We start from the raw sequence: 20,744 nt of genomic DNA, 5'->3' as shown, positions 1-20,744 counted from the left end.
CCCAAGTGTACCTAAAATGATAAGAGTTTAATATGCAGGTTTGTGGCTCTTAATTTCTTTTTACCCATTTGTAAACTTGTTCACCTGTTCTTGAATCGAAAATCGATATCGAATCGGAACATCTGAATCGATACCCAGCCCTAGTTAGTTGAAGTGGGGGATTTACAGCAAGCTAATGTTACCACTAAAATATGGGACTTATGGAAAAATACATAATTTTTTGTCTTTGGTGATTTATTAATAACTCAGCATCGCCTGTATTAAAAGAGAAATAAAATAATTTCATCCGATGTTTAAAGTGAATAAAATAGACTTGACAGCCCTTACTGGAGTTCATCAACTACTAATCTTTGTGCTCTCTCCCAGCTCACCTCAGTTAACTTAAAAAAAATTAAACGTAAAATGCATTTTTTCCCCGTTTGCGTGTTTGTTTTACTACTTACAATAATTTTAATTAAGTATATGTAATTATATTATTGATATATAGAGTGTAGAGTAAAAAAAGAATTTTCTTTTATTTATTTCATTTATATTGTCAATGTCATTTATTTAAAGGTTTGGCATGCTGACCAGAAAGATTTTTTTGTTTATTGACAAACATTATCTTTAAAGCACTTTAACTTTGCAGTCAGCAGAGCGAAAATTTTTATCATTGCAGTTCTAGATTTTACTATAGATATTTATTTTATATATTCTATTTATATTGTAATATTCTACTCTATTAAAATTGTTTATAATTAATATGAATTAACTCTATTATATTTTATTAGTAATAAATAAATCTAACTCAGTTTTGTTAAATTGTTCACCTGTTTGGGAAGTGTTTGTCATGTTTTGACAATAAAGGATAATTTAAAACCACAATTAACAGTGTTTTCTATATCTTTCACTCAGGAGCAAAAATATGCCTTTAAACTTTAAAGAAATAAAGATTTTACATTTATTGTGATAATTATCTATATCGACTGATATGGAAAATTATATCATGATCATTTTTTTGGGCCATATCGCCCAGCCCTATGTCACATGGACTCGCTCAATCAGTGTTTCAACTGCGAAAAAGGCGTCAGTCAGTAAAACAGCTTGTGAACAATGTCATGTAACCTCAAATTTACCTCAGAAAAACCATATCCAGTGTCCATAAACTCATTAGTCAGCAAGAAAAAAATTACTCTAGAAAGGAGCATTTTGCTAAATATATGCACCATATTACATAGGCTATTTATTATCATTTTTAATGTTCTTCAATATTCAATGCATGTATAATAAATCTGGCAAGTTTTTAGGAAAATGATTATGTAATTGTAAGGTTAATATTATAACATTATTATAAAAAAAACTGTGTATTTAAGTGTTTGTATACAAATCAGTTTATTTTTACCTTCAAGTTTATAGTAGGCTACAACTGACTCCTATAGTTTACAGCAGTGGTTCTCAAACTTTTTATACCAAGTACCACCTCAGAAAATATTTGGCTCTCCAAGTACCACCATAATGACCAACATTAAAATACAGTAGTGCAGTAGGCCTAACTATTCAGCTTCAGCTCTGCACAGTTCAAAAACTAGGCAGTTTATTCCTAATAAGAATATGTATTGTTGTCAGCCACTTTAACATTGTAAATAAACAATTTGTACATTAACACTTCACTGTGCTTACATACAGGAAAATCAAATAATTAAATGATTAAATTAAAATGTGTTGTACAGTTAAATTTAAACTGTACTGTAATTAAATGTACAACAAAAGCTTTACTAAAATAAAGATTACATTAAAATGTATGTTTTAACATTCATTTGTTTAGTGATTCCTCTGCGTACCACTAGAGGCAGCCTGAGTACCACAATTGCTACCCAGCCCTATTAATATGTTCTTCGGAGACAGCTTTTGTTTATATGGTTCGATCTAAGGCCACATTTATAGCTGATATGTTTTGGTTGATACAATAAAATAAAATACTGATGTAAACAGGGTCCAAACCTAGGTAGGGATGTACCGATATTACGATTCTGGAATACAGAGAAGCTGATAATTATTTTCATGTTATGGGCAATATTAAAATTCTAAACTATTTGTGTAAAAGTGAATTAGAATACACATTTTAATGTTCAGTATAAAATAGATATTCATTTTGTGATTTGATAAAGTATATTTAACAGTGTTTTTAAAGATGAACTTTAAGTGGACGTTAGATGGCAGCAAAGCTAATCTAAGTGTAAAATATGTGCAATGAACATGCACAATAAAATATTCACTATCGACCAAAATTGGATGTTTCTATCAAGATGCAGTCATAACAGAGGCCAGATCTTTCAAATAATACAAATAGTACAGCCTAATTGCAAAATTGTTATTGTATTAACATCTACCAGAGGAGCTAAAACCCAATTGTATATTTTTCTAATTATGATGTAATATTAAACATTAGTTCATGTCTGGCTGTGTGAAGGTTGCTCTGGGTGAAGACTATGTCATACCCGCTCAGCTTGTTATGGATAAATCCGTCGGCATCCTGCACAGTCATTGCCCATGTAAGAGGGTTGATGTGGATAAGTAAACATGGTTGGAACCCCCTGTAGGTTAATTATTGTGGCACATCCTGGTGTTATTTTTGTAGACTGAGTACCGTGTGCAACCCTATTTCAGCTTTCCTAGTTGTTTTGATAAAGTCATTACACATCATGACTTCTCAAACTTATTTGTGGTTTTGTGCAAATAAGAAAGATCTGTACACTTCAAGCTCAAGGCATTGAACCAGTAACATTCCAGTTAGCTCAAGATAGTCATTTCTTAACATTGTGTTTTTTTTTTTTCAGGGGGAATACTTAGCATTTTCCAGCAACCTCCAACTTATTGTTTATTTCTTCAGGAAGCAGAAGACATACAGGTAATAACCGCTGCATCCTGAATAGCCTTTTTAAGGTCAGAACATGTAGGAACACGTCCAACCGCACTGCTTATTTACTGGCCTTAGGGAACACATGACACGTGTTTTGGGCTTTCTGTTGGTTTTTCAAATACCGCCACTTTTTTTTGTGAAAACAACAACCTTATAGAAATAGTTCACCTCAACATGAAAATGGTAATTTACTCACTCTCATGTCACTTGAAAACTGAGTGACTTTTATTTTTTTTGAACACAAAAGGTATTAATCAATAATACCTTTTGTGTTCAATAGAAGAAAGTCACTCAGTTCACGCTTAGCAATTTGATCAGTTGTCGCACCATTCAGTTGGTCTTTAAAGAACAAGCACCCATCACTGAAACTGATTTCACAGGTGAAGTAACACATTTCTAACTTACAACACTTATAGCTCTGTAAGGATGCTTGAAAATTACATGTATTGTGAAAAGTGCTATACAAATTAACATAACTTGTTTAATGTATTATTTGGATAATCAAATTGAAATAAAGTAAAAAATGTGTAGCTTAACATATCTCAAAACAAAGATAAAAATATTATTATTAGTAGTAGTATAATATAATAAAATATAATTCATATAATCTTATCTTGTCATTTATTTGTCATTGCAAAAATAAAACGATAATTAAAAGTCAGTTTGGTATTAGTTATTGGACACTTAAACTTAAAAAAATCCCTTTGTGGAAGTCAGTCATTGGGGTAATGAATATATATGACAATTTACGTTTTTTGGGTGAACTGTTCCTTTAAATTTTCACTTAACTTTTTTTTCCCCCTCTTTAGTTTTTCCCTAAAAGCCACAGATAAGAAAGGAGCAAAAAATGCATTCACATGCATAGCCTGTAACCCATCAGAGGACTGCATCGCCACTGGTCATGAAGATGGAAAGATTCGCCTCTGGTAAGGCCAGAGTTCACCATGCAGTGTTTTAGTTCATATGCAAGTCACATCAGATTTGGAGGTTTGATTTAACTTGCTTTGTTTTTGCTACAGGAGAAACTTCAATCAAAGAAAGGGGTATACGTATTCCACCCTGCACTGGCATCACACTGCTGTGAACTCTTTGTGTTTTACTCCAGAAGGTGGGTGGTGCTGTGGTGGTATTTCACACTTTATTACCTCTTCCACTGTGTTAAATGTGTGTTAAGAGTCCCCATTTGAGAATACCCAACTGTTATTGTCTCTACAGGCACTACTCTGTTGAGTGGAGGAATTGAGTCAGTGCTTGTCCAGTGGCAGAGTGGGGCAATCAACCACAAAGAGTACTTGCCCCGTCTCGGAGGATCCATTTTACATATATCTGCTTCATCTGATGGGCAGTTGTATTGTACCTCCCATTCAGACAACAGTAAGTCTTCGTCTTTGGGGTGAATCTCATTAATACATTTTTTTTTTTTTTTTTGTGACATTATTTCCATGCATCCCCTCATGTCATTAACATATTGTTAAAAAAAAGAACTCATTATAATAATGCTAAATAAGTAATTGTACACTTTAGTTTTTATTGTAAATTTAATTTAAATTGAAAAATAAAAATGGAAAAAAGAACCCCGCCAGGAGGTTTTGTTCTAACTAGCTGAAAAAGCTAATTTTTTAAAATAAAATTTCACAATATTAATGTTTTCACTGTATTTTAAGGCCGGGGCACACCAAGTTGGCCGTCGGCCGTTTTGAGCATCGGTCTGCTTAGTTTTTTTTTAAGTGTTCCACACCATTAGCTCTAGTCGGCTATGTCGTCACGTTTTTTTTTAGGCCGATTCAGCATGTTGAATCGGCGTTGGGTCGTCGGTGAGAGAGAGAACTCTGATTGGCTGTTGAGCTTAGCGAACAAGTCAGTGCACGAAAATGAAAGCGCGCAAAGAAGTCAAGATGGTACAGACAGAAGGCTGTTATAATTTTACGTCATCATACCTGAGCATTTGAATGCACAAATATTTTCATAATAACATGAGCCGAAAGGAATGAAGAAAGTGGTCAGCATGATGGATATTCAAAATGGTAAGCAAGCTCTGCTTTGTTTAAGATTTGTATATCTGAAGTCCTAGTTTCGCTCTCCCTTTTTGAATGATGAAAATGGACTAATGATCAAAGTATGTGAGCAGAGCGGCGTGATTTTGAATTCAAGAATTCACGTTAAACACATTTAGCTAGCTTGCTACAGAAGTATCACTCAAATCATAAAGAATGTAAAGGTTGCGATGGATATAAGCAGTACGTTATAGTTTACGTTATAGTTTTCAAGGAATCTTTTTGTACCTTCTAGATACTGAATATGATCGCTGAAAGCACATTTTAAACAAGGTAGCACTTACTCACACACTCAATCGCTCTCTTACTAATGCATTGAAACAAATGTAATCTTACCTGCTACTTATCTGTATCTGATGAATTCGAATGAGCAGAAATCTGTAATTTAGCGACCTGTAGATAAAATAATTGATGAAAACGTAGTTATTTTTATCTCTCCAAACAAAATTTCCACTGCAAAAAGCAGCAATGATATTTAACTTTTATAGGTGCTGTATGTAGGATTGACAGCTAGTGGTCGAAATGGGTGCTGCAGTCCAAATTCTAAATATTGGAGGTCGTTGTTCCCCCCGCCCCTCCTCCTCAGACTCGATGCTCACGTGGGTTGCCAGCTTGAGGACACGCAACAGGAACGAGCGCAATTGACAATGAAAGTCACTGTAAGATGAGTGGATTTATCCACGTTTTAATATGCTCTCGTTAATGGAGATTTTTAGATGGATGGCGAGGCTTTTTACGTCAGGTAGAATCTGTGGTCTCAGACACAGTTTGTTCGCTGGCTTCCATGGCTGCAATGCGCTGTGTTTTCCACAAACTGGGAACCCGGAGTGTTGAAATACTATTGGCTAAACTGGCAGCGTGTGTTATCGCACAGACAAAAACAGACATTCCAACACAGAACGCACATTTCAAAGTAGAATAACTGGCTGTAGCATTGTTTTTCAGAGAAACAAGTAGGTGAATTTAGCTTGTTTCTTAAATATCTGCAATATTATGGTATTTTTATGCTTTAGTAAAGTGAAAAACTTAAATACATCACCTTAAATGTTGATAACCATGTAGCCTAATAGCTTGGCTTGTCGTAAGAAAATTTTTTTGCACACTGGTGTGTCAGTAAACCATGTTGAAACTATTCTCCTTGTATTGTTTTCTTTTCTCCTTTTAATATATGTTATAAACATAACTTTTGTGATATTTTAAAGCATACTTAAATACTTAAGCTGCGGAGCAAAGACTGAGCAGTGTTTCTGAAATCGATGAGCGAGGGAGGAGCGGGAAATTTTGAACCCAGTGATTATTATGCTTGTTGCCGTTCCACTCCGCTTTCATACTCCGCTATTGGTACCTGATGATAATAGCCCCGTTTCCACCAAAATTACCCAGAACAATTTGTACCAGGAACTTTTTTTTCCCCCAGACCTGCTACTGGCTGCGTTTCCACTGCGATCTAAAGTACCGTGAAGATTAGGCAAATTAGTCCGGTGATGTAGGACTGCGCGCGACTGCTCCTCCCAGTCAGCGACGGACAATAATCATTTTTGCTGCAGACACTGTCTGCAACAATAAGTATGGAGGAGATTCAAGCAGCACTGCTTTTGCTGGTTATGTATTGGTTTACTAAAGAGGTAATTAACAAAACGGCGGAAAAGAGACGAGCACTGATACTAAAGCGTATTCTGAAAGCTCGTAAAGCTAGATTTAAAATGACAATATATGTTATCAGCTATTACGGACATTGACTGTGAGATGGCTGAGACGAACGCGCGCCATCAGACAGAAAGAGCACGGCTGATATTTACTGAACGCAGAACGATCCTGGCAAAAGACTTTTAAAAATGCCGGTTGAAATAAAATGCTGCGTGAGCTAAACCAATCAGCATGTTCAGCGCCCAAGTCCCACCCCCGAAAGTTCCTGAACTTTGAAAAAGTACTACCTCGTGAGCAGGGCCGTTTGGAGGGGGAAATATTTTCCCAGAACTTCATTTAGACCCTGGTTCCTGCGGTCGAAACACACAGAGTACCACCCAAAAGTTCCTAGTTCCTGGGGAAAGTTTCTGCGGTGGAAACACGGCTATAGACAGATATTTACTTACATGCAGGCGCAGAACACACATTCTAGTTGACAGTTGCCTTTAGTCCTTTTGGTGTGTTCAAGCGCAGCTTTTTGCCTGAAATGCAGTCGACGTTAGGCGACAACACTCAGCTTTCATCGCCGCTAATTTTTTGACATCGGCTTGGTGTGTTCCAGGCTTTAAATTAAAAAAATGCAGCCTTTGTGGGCATAAGAAGAAAAAAAATTCTTTCTCTATCTGATTGGCTGTTGTTATATAATCTTGTAATATCACACTTGATTAAAACACTGATTAAGCTAATTAGAATTTGGGCTGAAAGTGTCATAAAAATAATGTTGCATTGCAAAAAAACTTAATGGATTTACTTTCTTTATGCAAAGTATAGTTTTATTTTGTTTTCTATTGTTTTGTGGATGAATAGTTACATTCTAGGCATTTGGTGAGTCTTTGGCCACAGATTTCAGTATGGTATAATTTTGCACTGCTTTCTGGATTGTCATTTGCCTTCTCTTCCTCCTCAGAGATCACAGTTATCGAGAACAGCTTCAAAGTGTCTGGAGTGATTCAGGGTTTAGTCAAAGGTTTGTAAAGTCTCATTTGCACGAACCGTTTGAATTTCACAACTATGGCAGTAAAAGTTTATTTCTTCCGATGCTTTCAGGTGACTCCGTTTCGACTGCTCTAATGATTGATCCGCGCAGTAAAGCTTTAGTGCTGAATGGGAAACCGGGTCATCTGCAGTTCTACTCCCTGCTCCGTGACAAGCATCTCTACAATGTGAGTCTGAAGCAGTCAATGCTGCGATAAAGCTCAACTTTTCTCAGGCATAAGAAAATATATGGGGAAGTATGTAGTGAAAAAATGTATAATCACGTGTTGGCGTGTTAGTTCCATTCCTTGTGCGTTCTGCTGACTGGTCATATACTGTTGCAAGAACATGTCAGGTGAAATCACATGACCATGGGCCCCTTTTTCATGTGAAACTTTGTTTTTTATTTTGGATAAATGCATAACAGTCTGTTTGTTGTATTCACAGCTGGACATAGTGCAGCAAGAGTATATTTATCAAGCGGGTCTGGATCAGTTTGAAGTGGTAATGGCTGCCTTTGATGTAAAAGGGTCCTGGCTGGCTACACTGGAGGAAAGGGGACAAAAATCCTCAGAACTTGAGTTTTTTCTCAAACTATGGGCTTTCGATGAGACAACGCAAAGGTATTCATGCAGATTTGAATAATGTCAAATATATGATTTGTACAAGAATTGTTCCGAGAACAATCAAATATTTAGACACATGTCCTTTGTCAAAAGTAATAACAACCATGTGTTAGAAATGTATTTTTACTGCAGGTTTGTCGTGGAACATCAGTCAGTGCTTATCACTAGCGTTATTCGTGACCTTTTTTGGCACGTCTTGAGTGTTCACAGCCAAGCAATTTTTCACTGGCGATGCGCCGAGTGAACGTGCAAATTCAGTAGATAGTGCTCCCGGTACACAAGATGGTGCTGCGCCACTTTACGCTTCTGACACTCGCTTGTCACACAGAAGAAGAAGAGAGACAGTATTTACGTGCTTGCAAAACCATAGACAAACAAACCTGAGATGTTTTTTTTTTAAATTACGCTTTTACGGCTGGCGTTTTGCGCGTCGGTGTGCGCACTCACATTGGGGCCCTTTGTTTAGTCACGAGGCGTTAAACGTCGGCGACAAACGCGCTTGAAAATCGTCCCGGTGTGGCCTTTAAGGTTATGAATAAGCTGTGACAATTCACATTTAGGACATAAAAGCGTTCAAAACGTAGTCTCTAACTTCTGTTAAAATGGATCACAGATTTTTATGACTCCGTGGATTTTAGTTTCTCATCACATATTCTGTCCAATCAAATGCTCTCTAGAATCGGAAGCATCTTGCCCCCAAATAGACACTGAAGCTGCGGCTAAAATCTGTCACTTGTTCACACATTTACTACTTTCTACATGGTGAATGGCACATAGTGCACTATGTAGGGGATAGGGAATTATTCAAACAGTGTAAATATGCTTTCTATTGGGCAAATGAAGTCTAGTTTCACGTTATGTCTCGAGAATTGCAGCAGCACGAACACTGTCTGCTCTGGTTCAGAGAGACGACAGCACAGAGTGGAGGTCGACGCATGCCGGAAAACGTATCGGACCCATTTGAATTCTGCACAAAATGCTATATTTTAAAACGAGATGGAGGAGATTAGGAGGAGAAATGGTTACGAGATTAGGGGGGAACTGTGGCTTTACCGAGCGGAATGGCTCTGGCCGATCTGTGATATAAATGAAACGCTATTGGCTATTTAAAAAAAGGGGAGGAGCTGTTCGATATATCTCTCTTCCGGTTTCAGTGGAAATTGTCAACGCATTACATAATGCTGCGCGTTTCAAGGCACTTCAGTGGGCCTTTAAGTCTCTGATGCTCACCAAGGCCGCATTTACTTGATTAAAATTGTGACATTTAACCATTTAAAATAACTGTTTTCTATTTTAATATTTTTTTAAATGTGATGGCAAAGCTGAATTTTCAAAACTGAGTCTTCAGTGTCACATGATCCTTCAGAAATCATTCTAATATGCTGATTTGGTGTTAAAAAAAGTAAAAAAAAATGTTATTATCAATGCTAACAAAATTGTGCTGATTTAATATTTTAACTGGAAACCGTGATTCAATTCAAAGAATCCTGCATTCTCTCTAAAGAACAGCATTTATTTGAAATCGAAATCTTTTGTAACATTCTAAATGTCTTAACTGTCTCTTTTGATCAATTTAATGAGTCCTTGTGGAATCAAAAAAAGAAACTTTTGAATTGTAGTGTAGGAATGTTCATAATTCTTAACACTTTATTTCTGGACTGTAATGGTGTATTGTTCTGTCCCATTAGCTTCGTACTGAACACTAACATCGCTGCCGCCCACACGGATCGGATTATATGCATGTGCTTCAGCTCTTCTGAGGAGACCACCATGCTGGTGACCATAGCAGAAGACGGCCAGTTCAAAGCATGGTGTCAGGGTGTTGACGCAGAAACACAACGTGAGTCAAACCCTCCAAACGTTTGCAAAGGTGTTAGTGTTGGCTTGAGAAGTCAAACACCAAAGATCATGAGTCTAAATCCAGACATACCTGTCTCACCGCAACATTTCCATTTGTGTTTCAGAGGACCAGAACTTCTGGTCATGTGATTTTGTGGGAAGCTACCATAGCTTAAAACCCACAAACTGCTGTTTCTCAGCCGATAGCTCTCTCCTGGCGGTGAGCTTCCAAGAAGTCATCACCATATGGAGCCCGGACACCTGGGAGATGCTCACCACCCTCTGCCAACCACCTGGAGAAATAAGGTGGCGTAAATGTTCCCCGTCTTCAAATGAGCCAGTCCAAACTCTTTCTGATGTGTTTTGAATGGATTAAACAGCTTGCTTATTGAAAACCGACAGCCTTTAGAGGTGTATATTATTCAGAACAGTGGGTCGCATTCACTGAGCTCTTTTCAGGCTTTCAGCTCAGTTTGAATGGTAGTAACTCACCAATTAAGTTTTAGATTCTGGCCAGACAGACTGGGGATTCAGTCCTGCTTAAGGAGTTGAGTGCAAGCCAACTTCTGTAGGGTCACCAGGGACACAGTTTCACTCCGTCGTTGTTTTTGAAAAAAAGGAAGTTCATTAAGGTCCAGCTAGGTCATGATCAAAAGTGCATGACATTCCTTGTCAACAACTGTTCTCAGTTCTCCCTTACCTCCCTGCATTACACAAGCAGTAAATTGTAGTGTTGTGTGTGTGTTTTTGATACATATCGATACTGAAATTCTAAATTTTTTCAATACTAATTTTCCGCAAAATCGATGCACCGATACAAGATGTGCTTTCTTGGTCTCTTCTCTCTGACAGCAAATAGACTCACATAGCAGTGTGTATTTTAATTAAATAAGTATATTGCGCTGCGTTTCAGAGCGAAGCGTCTCATTTCACAATGAATGGTGCTAGCTACATCTCTACATGTATTTGGGAGCCCAATGTTCACCAGTTATGCTTATGAAATATTTGTTTATTTCAATAAATTATTATTACTATTATTAACAGAGCTATCGGGCTGGACAAAAAAGTTAATACATTTTACCCTTAAAGGGATAGTTCACCCATAATTGACTTACCCTTGTGTCATTTACTTGCTTTTCCTTTAAGACCAATTTACTTGTGTAGTCATGATCCTCAAATATTTCTAACTTTGATACAATAGCTAGAATAATATTGATATTCATTACTATTTTTGATACCACATGGAAAAATTGCCACAACATTAAAGGAACAGCTCACCCAAAAATGAAAATTCTCTCATTTACACACCCTCATGCTATACCAGAAGTGTATGACTTTCTTTCTTCAAATAAACACAAACAAATATTTTAAGGCAAATTATCCATTTCTGTGAGTCCATATGATGCCATTGAAAAGCTTCCGCCTGTTTGACACTTGAAAAACCACACACCGCGATCGTGATGGTAATTCATATGAGCCCAGTGAATGAATCAATGTCTTCTGAAGCAAAACGATAGGTGTGTGTTAGAAAATGAACGCTTCTGTGATACTTCTCGTGCTCGTGAAAGCTTCATAACTAACTTATGTCACATGACACAAGAGCATGATCGCTCTTATGACAGTAGACTGGGAGCATTGATTTATAGTTAAAAAAATTAAAAACACTAGTTAGTATTTTTCTAAAACATACCTGTCGCTTCGCTTTAAAAGGCAGTGGTTGTATGGGTTACCGTCACAATCGCTGTGCTTGGTTTTTCAAGTGTCAACTGAGCGGCACTCGTTCACTTGCATTATATGGACTCACAGAGATGGATTGTTTTCCTCTCAAATCTTTGTTTGTGTTTATTTGAAGAAAGTCAGTCATATATACATCAAAGATGGCATAAGGGTGAGTAAATGATGAGAGAATTTTCACTTTTGAATGAACTATATATGACTGACTTTCATCCCTTTAATGTTGTGGGAATTTTTCCTTGTATCACAAATTTTAAAGCTCTTGTATCGAAGTTAGAAATTCAAGGATTGTGACAACACAAGTAAATTGGTTTTGAAGTGTTCACCCAAACATGAGAAATCTGTCATTTATTCAGCTTTATGATGGTCCAAATTTCTTTGTGAAACACAAACAGAATGCATTAGTTACTGTTTCCATGCAATTACAGTGAAATCACTTTAAATGATTTGTATGCTCTATATAGCATATCATAGCTTTGTGAGATGAAACGATTTAAATCATTTATTCACTTTGACTAGACAAGTAGCAATGTCTTTTTGTGAACAAAATGTTCAAGTCTAGATCTTTCCAGTAAATTGATTGATGCAGTTCACACAAAACAGTTCAGAATGACTGGTTCCCAAATCAGACTCATTTGAGTTTGTGCTTTTTTTGTAATTACATGAAAAACACGAACAGTACATTTTTAAATGTCTCCATTTGTCATATGACATAACTTTCACTTTCTGGGTAACTATTCTTTAAAGTTAGTTTATATTTTACTGTATTATGTATAATGAAGCATAGAAGGAGAAATATATAGCTATAATGATTCAGAATTTCAGCGAGTACTAAATCGGCTTTGTACAGTATTTCCAATCCTCTTCCAATCCATAAAGTTGTGGCCAGCTTTGCACCATGTTTGATCTATATTATCCCACAAAAAATGTTTGAATATATTTGATTATTTGTTGACTTGGATACAATTATAAGAAGTCAGTCATATTTATTGTTAATGTTTTTGATACTGTTCATTGCTATTGTATCAGATTCTGATTAACAGTAAGGCAACTGATTATCATGCACTGAGACTAATCTGATGTAATGCGTAAGTGACATGGGCCTTTTTGATCACGGTGGTCTTTGAATTGGTGAAACCGACTAATGACAGCTACTTTGATCCACTAGGGACCTTTGTTTCGGCCGATTAAGCTGCTCCAAATACCTGCTTAGCACCACCAACAGGAACCTTCTCTGCTGCTGGAATCTCCTCACTTGTGCATGTAAGTGGTCATTAATATGGGTTCAGTTACTTTTTAAATTTTGTTATGAGGCATCAATAAAAAGCCAGCTTAACAGTGGTTCAGCCAAAAATGAACATTGCCATTATTTACTCACCCTCAAGTTGTTCGAAACAGTCTGTAGACTTTTTTTTCTGCAAGACATAAGAAGAGCAAACATGGCTGTCAAGCGCTAAAAAAAACATAGTTTTGAATCTGAATCTGTCTTATGGACTGCTTTTATGGTACTCTCATGGTACTTTTAGGAGCCTGACAGTCCCAAGTTGCTATAAATGTTTAAAAAAACAACAGTAAACAGCTTTGAAACAAACATGAAAGTGAGTAAAAAATGTCAAGACTTTGGATGAACTTCTTCTCCTAGGCTTGTTCAGTGTAGTTTTCTTCACTGTTTGGTTTTGCATGGTCAGTTTTATGTAATGTCAAATCTCTTTTACTCATAGTGGAATGGAGTGCATCTGTGGATGTTTCCAAGCTGCAGCCGGACCCCTTGTCAGAAAATGTGGCTGTCTTTTCATACCAGTCTAAACATACAGACCGTAAGTGTTTGAAAGGTCATCGCATGACATTCTTCATCTCCTTAGAAATACACTTAGGCCACGTACACACTACAACTAAATTTGGTTGTCAATCCACCTTTTAGTGCTTAATCCTGTTCTGTACACTGTCACTGGAGTGACGATTGCATTTCTACCGAACTAGCTCTCAAAAAATGCAAGTAGTGACAACTGCATTTACAAAAATTCTAAGCAGTGTGTACAGAACCTAACTGAACTAGTTGTTAATGACTTTTTAATGTGCATCAGAAATGTTTCTCCCTTTATGTGCAGTGCAAGAAATCACAGGGAAAGCAGTACAAGCCTTGACTTAGGGCTGGGCTGATAAACGATATATCGAATTGCGATAAAATTGGTGTCGATAACGATAAGCTCTCGATATGGATTAATCTAACAACCCGTCACACAGCTGAAATAAACACGACAACAGCCAGTCAGCATGCAGCTTTTAACTTGCGTGTCAAAAATGCACGCTCTAATGGCAAAGAAAACTCAACATTAGAAGGAAAACATTTGTTGAAGCGGCGACGAACGATAAATCGGAAGTGAAACTAACCTTGAGTTATCATCCAAAGATGAAGAAATTATCAATAAAATGTAGCACGAATTCAGTTATTTGTTTGAACCGCGCCACACGGACCATTTATCCACTCGGGTCAAAGTTTACTATAGCAGATACGTTTACTCTGATCAGTCTTGGTCACACGACCACTAAACAGTGCTGTGAGATCCAGTGAGAAGTACATGAATTCAGCAAAAAACATAAATGTCTCTTTGATTTAAACAAGTTTAAAGCCAGATGAAACCAAGCTGACAAACAGGAGAAACACTGCGTAATGATACAGTCAGAAGGCTTTACACGCTACAAATCACCATCATTTACCGTGGATTTACTGTAGTAACACTAACTGCACCAAGGATATTCATATAGAATTGTATTATATTATTAATGTAAAGTAATGGAACATTATTACAGTATTTTTTGTGATTGAGCTATAGCATTTGTGCAAAACATTATACTAAATGTTTTTAGCCTTCTGTTTTTCATACAAATACCATAGAAACATTTTACCTTGGCAGTGAAGTGCTATATGTGTGCTTTTAACTGTGGTTATCATGATATAAATGTATGATACTATGGAAAACCAATGGTTAATTTGAATAAAACTCAGTCAGAATATTTAAATGTTAGTATATAAAAATGAGGTTGTTACAATTTTTACAGCTGTCCATGTTTTTGTTAATGAACATACATTTAAATCTGCATCCTCCTAACTTGAGCTACTACTCCTGTCAACTCAGTCAAATTTACATTTCTTAGAGACAAAACGTAATATTAATACTGCAGCCTGCACTGCAAAATGTGCCGAAGATATATGCCAAATTCAGGCAACACAAAACTGTTTCATGACTAGAAACAATATCACCTATTAGAACATGCAAAAACTGCAGAAAAAGACATAAAATAAATATCTTAATAGAAAATATTAAGGAAAAATGACTGGAAAAGTGTAACAAATTCAAAAACTTGAAGTGTTTGTCATGTTCTGATAATAAAGAGTTTAAACCCACAATTAACGGTCTGGTTTAGAGCCCGACCGATAAAGGATTTTTAAGGCCGATACCGATACAAATATTTGGTCATTTAAAAATCAGATATTCCGATATATCAGCCGATATATATTAAAAATAAATAAATAAATAAAATAACAGAAACGCGTAAAAAACACTTAAACAGATTTCCCTTATACATTAGTTATTTGTAGTCATTCATGATCCCTCAGCCTCTCTAAAATATGATAATGCAGTTTAAAAATAAACTTGTTTGTTTTATTGTCACAACAGAACAGAGGAACATAATATATTAAAGTTCTGATAAATAAAATGTATAAAAATACAAACTTAAGATATGAAACTTAAAGTCGTTTGGACGAAAACACAATAACAAAAACAAAACAAAAAAAATCAAAGTTACCAGTATTAATAGATGTGGTAAGCTTTATAAATATAAATTTGAGTAAGACTGAAAAAAATAATATTCAGTTCAGTTCTAGAAGTTCTGATAAATAACAACAACAGCAAAATATAAACTATATACAGTATAAATATGAGCTACCTTATAATTACAATGTCAACTTGCTTATCCCTTTACATGCACTCTTTTAATTCTATCCATCAAGCTACAACAAACCATTTTCAATCATCATTTCAATCATCATGCTGCCTGCCTTCTAAAATCTACTACTGATGATGCAGTAAATCCATTATGTTAATGCGGCGTCTGAACGAAGTCAGCAATGCACTTTCGTTCACTCTTCACGAGCCTAACTTACGATTTACAATGCAGGGACTGGAACTACAAATATACTAACGTTAGTTATAAATACAGTAATCATTACTTTATTTAGGCAGAATAAGTTTGTTGTGATTTCCAAGGCGCATTAATGTTAGCGGTCTCCCACTGATAGCCATGGCATTAGCTAGCTTTGTGGTTAGCGTCTATGATAAGTTATAATTTAGAAATATGTATACTTTTTCAAAATAACGGGCAGGGGACAGTTGTCAAACTGTGAGACTATTAAAGAAATACATCTTATTCAGTCACATTGTCCGAGTTAAACTTCGTCAACTGTAACAACCTAACGTAATTACCAGCTCTCTTGGCTTACATGTAACAGCAAAACTGGACTTGGCAGTTACAAATTTTGGCAGTTACAAATTTTGTCATGTTATTTGAGTTAAGAGAACTGATGGGGATGTTCTTTTAATTGTTATTCAAGCAATGTATGTCTCATTGCCAACTTACATGCACTTCACGGGTGATCTGTGTTGTGAATGCAGCGCTCAGCATGACTCAGCTGGTACGTTGCCAACCCGGCACGTTGTAGAGTGCCCTCTGCTGGATAAACTATGAAACGCCAACACTCAATGCGTTTGAGCGGTGTTTCGTCCGTTTTTTTTAATTATTTTTTTTATATATGTTAATTTATCGGCCATCATAAATGCCGATACCGATAGTTTGGAAAAAGCCTAATATCGGCCCGCCAATATATCGGTCGGGCTCTAGTCTGGTTTCTACAACTTTCACTTAGGAGCAAAAATCTGCCTTTAAATTTGAAAGAAAGAAATATTTGACTTTTATCAGAATAATTATCGATATCAACTGCTATGAAAAAAAAAAGACATTTTTGGCCATATTGCCCAGCCCTACCGTGACACATTCCTGTGGCCAGATTTTGCTAGAAAAAACCGCGAATAAGAACAAGCCCATAATAAACTGAGATTAATCAAAATGCTTTATGCTGAAAATAGACCAAAATACTGTGACCTGCACCTGCTGGCTTTAATAACTTTGTAAACTCGATCATTTTATGAGCCAAGCTTAAACAACAAGCCTGAAAATACTTATAATAATTGGACATGGCAACACGCTCTGTGAAAACAGCCTTTCCAAGCATAAACGGTGCTTTTGTCGACTGTGCTTTAGTTAATATTGCTGAACAAGTCTTTTGTCGCTGAAATATTTCTTTGGTCAGAATAGCGGTACCAAACATGCGAGACACCAGAGCGTGGCTGTTTACCACTGTCAATCGTAGCAGTTTGGGAGTGATAATTTAGGGGACTCACTCCTGCATTTCAATGCGGTCATCACTCCTGAAACTTTACAGTGTGTATGTGGCCTTAGCAAAAGTGTGTATTTATGATTGATGCTCTTGGTTTCTTTCTTTAATGTTTCATAATGGTTATTCAGAGTTATGCACAAGCTGCTTTTAATGTGTTCTCTGGTGTTTGTACAGTGTTTGTTTTCAAACCCAGCGAGCCGCGGCCTCTGTTCACCCATAAGGAAGTGTGTTCAGAGAAGGTACAGCATGCTGTCTTTGTTCCTCGAGAGGAGCTGTTGAGCGGATGTGACGAAAGTACTCAGTGGCTCAACAGATCTCAACTTTACTTTCTCACCCAAAACATGGTACTTCAGTGATATTTCTAATCACATAACGGCCTGAACGCATATAAGTTTGTTAGTGTAAATGTTTTTTTGTTTTGTTTTTTTTTTTATCCAAAAATTTTTCCTTCAGATTTAGATGAAGGGTTCCCACAGCAGTGGAAAACCTGGATTTTTAAATTATGTTTTAAGACCTGAAAAATACTTGAACATTAACAAAATGTTTATTAACATTTATAATTAACTTAATTTTTTATGATTAAATTATTAAACGTATACTTTTAAAATAAATGACTATATTAATAAAATAAAATTATTAAAGGGATAGTTAACTCAAATGAAAGTTATGTCATTAATTTCTCACCCTAATGTCATTTCAAACCTCTAAGACTTCCGTTCATCTTCAGAACACAAATTAAGATCTTTTTGATGAAATCTGAGAGCTTTCTGTCCCTCCATAGACAGCTACGCAACTACTACTTTAAGCGTTTTAATCCAAATTTTCTGAAGAGACACAATCGCTGTATAAGACCAGTCCCGCCGCTGGCCGTTTTGATGCTCTAAGCACGATCACTTTTTTTGTTGACACATTTTCTTGTGGTGCCCCCCTGAGCACTTGGTGCCCTACGCACTGCGCGTGGTAAACATTAAAAATATCTTTATTTCTGTTCCGAAGATGAACGAAAGTCTTGCGTGTTTAGAACGACTTGAGGGTGAGTAACTTTTATTATTGGGTGAAATATCCCTTTAAATGTAAATAAATATATATACACAATAAAAAACAATATACAATTAAAATGTAAGAAATTTTGTTTAAATTAAATTCTATAATTTTAAAACAATATTTTTCATGACACAGGTTAAATAGTTCTTTGTGCAATCTCAATAAAAAAAGATATCCACTAATTGTGAACAACTGGCAAGTCATGGAAAAATGTGGGTGCCGTGTACATGTGCTTGTGTTATACTGTGCACATTGTGTCCTGACATTTTACTGAAATTAACTCTGTTCAATTATCAGGATTTATTGACCTTCAGCATGGCAACAGAGGAGGACAGAATGTTGTCATCAAGTAAACGGGTACAGTTTTTTTCTTACACTGCCCTTATGCTCATTTATTTTGAAGGCCCCCAAAGTAACTTTTCATGTGTCTCGTTGGTACAGCTTGTCATTGATGACAGCGTTGCTGTAACTCCATTTTACCTGCTGTTGGGTAAACACAGACGGCAGCAGCAGAAACGTGACGCACCATCCCCTCCAACGGCTGACAAACCCCAACAGAAACAGGGCTCCGTTACCATTAAACAAGTAAGTAGGGTGGGGCTCTCTATAAATTATATTATAAATATTATAGAGCTGCACGATTCTGAACAAATTTAGGTTTTTTTTTCTTCAAATGGTGAATGAATGATTCAATGACTCATAAATCACTCATAATATCAATGACTCACACGTGTTTGAACGAATCTCTTGAATGAATGATTCAATGACAGATTTTTAAGTCACTTGTTGCCACTTTACTGGCGTAAAGATGATGTAACTGATACAATCATCATTTAAATGTAATTTATATAGATCAGTGGCGGGAATACAGATCTGAATGTTCCTGTGTGATTTTGTCAGTGGTTCAATAGACACAGCCGAATTGCTGTCATTTAAGAACGCGATCGTGTGCGATCTTTTAATGATTAATCGTGCAGCTCATATTATATTATATTATATTATCGTTTTGAATTAAATTAGTACTTTTTTCAGCAAGGAATCTGAATAAATTTATAAAAAATGACAGTAAAGACATTTTGTGTTACAAAAGTGTTCCATATCAAATAAATGCTTTTCTTTTAAACCTTCTATTCAAAGAATTATGATAAAATGCATCATGGTTTCCCCAAAAGTATTAAAGGATTCGTCCACTTTAAAATAAAAATTACTCCATGATTTACTCACCCTCAAGCCATCCTAGGTGTATTTGACATTCTTCTTTCTGATGAACGCAATCGGAGTAATGCTTCCAAGCTTAATAATGGGAGTGAACGGGGCTCACGAGTTTCAAGTAGGGATCGACCGATATGGATTTTTTTTTTTTGTGCCAATACCGATTTTTTTTTCATCAGCCTTAGCCGATGACCGATACGAGCTGCCGATTTTCTTGAGCCGATATTTGGAGCCGATACTGCTTTTGCTCCCTCAATTTACATAATAAAAATGACACAATGATCATCAAATTTAAAAAAAGGAACATGTATTGAACTAAAAAAAAACTATATTTAACAAATAGTAAAAACAGGTGAGGTAGAACAAGAAAAAAAAAGTTCAGTGGTGAAACTAAATTCTGAAAATAAATATTTAAGCATAAATAAAATAATTACACTATTGCGCACAGTATCAACAAGCAAGCATCATAATAAAGTGCACACTGACTGTACTATACTTAAAACTTTTATACTTTTAAAACTATTTACAACCTAGTCACTGAATGCTTAGGTGCACTTAACCTCTTGAAAAAAATATCGGCGAACGCAGCAGCCTTGTATCGGCAGATATCGACCTGATATATCGGCCGGCTGATATATCGGTCTAACACTAGTTTCAAGTTCAAAAAAGTGCATCCATCCATCGTAAACATACTCCACACGGCTCCGGGGGGAATATCAATAAAAATATCCATATTTAACACGTTATAAAGTAAAGTAACTAGCTTCTGCCAGACCGCCTTCCGTATTAAACTTACAAAGAAAGTGTAACACCTCTCACAGTTCAAAGCGCTTATGCTACGTCCAACGTCATACATTGTGTCAGTTACGCTTTTTTCGTAAGTTGAATACGGTAGGCGGTCTGGCAGAAGCTAGATATTTTACTTTATAAAGTTTTAAATATGGATATTTTTCTTACAAAACTCCATCGATTTACTTCAGAAGGCCTTTATTAAAGGGATAGTTCACCCAAAAATGAAAATTCTGTCATCATTTACTCACCCTCAAGTTGTTCCAAACCTGTATGAGTTTCTTTGTTCTGCTGAACACAAAAGAAGATATTTTGAAGAATGTTTGTAACCAAACAGAACAACCATTGACTATCATAGAAGATATTCAAAATATCTTCTTTTGTGTTCAGCAGAACAAAGAAACTCATACAGGTTTGGCACAACTTGA

The 20,744-nt window shown here is 36.1% G+C and overlaps 2 protein-coding genes across 2 annotated transcripts in view; both read left to right on the top strand.

The window, feature by feature from the left end:
- Positions 1-20,744, top strand: part of tfpia (tissue factor pathway inhibitor a) — a 1,059,262-nt gene that overhangs the window by 999,625 nt on the left and 38,893 nt on the right. The window lies entirely within an intron of this gene.
- The window catches only part of wdr75 (WD repeat domain 75), a 35,635-nt gene that overhangs the window by 12,150 nt on the left and 2,741 nt on the right, over positions 1-20,744 (top strand). Inside the window, exons 6-19 of the mRNA XM_079820913.1 lie at positions 2,817-2,887; positions 3,709-3,825; positions 3,919-4,007; positions 4,115-4,273; positions 7,547-7,606; positions 7,687-7,802; positions 8,062-8,237; positions 9,929-10,080; positions 10,205-10,385; positions 12,982-13,076; positions 13,535-13,630; positions 17,446-17,615; positions 18,613-18,672; positions 18,757-18,900. Of these exons, the coding sequence (XP_079677039.1) occupies positions 2,817-2,887; positions 3,709-3,825; positions 3,919-4,007; positions 4,115-4,273; positions 7,547-7,606; positions 7,687-7,802; positions 8,062-8,237; positions 9,929-10,080; positions 10,205-10,385; positions 12,982-13,076; positions 13,535-13,630; positions 17,446-17,615; positions 18,613-18,672; positions 18,757-18,900 (1,686 nt within the window). The remainder of the gene's footprint in view (positions 1-2,816; positions 2,888-3,708; positions 3,826-3,918; positions 4,008-4,114; positions 4,274-7,546; positions 7,607-7,686; positions 7,803-8,061; positions 8,238-9,928; positions 10,081-10,204; positions 10,386-12,981; positions 13,077-13,534; positions 13,631-17,445; positions 17,616-18,612; positions 18,673-18,756; positions 18,901-20,744) is intronic.

This window comes from Gobio gobio (assembly GCF_949357685.1).
Source record: "Gobio gobio genome assembly, chromosome: 7".
Classification (NCBI taxonomy): Eukaryota; Metazoa; Chordata; class Actinopteri; order Cypriniformes; family Gobionidae; genus Gobio; species Gobio gobio.
The sequence above is the reverse complement of the archived record's forward strand: the minus strand, read 5'-3'. Positions and strand labels throughout refer to the sequence as shown.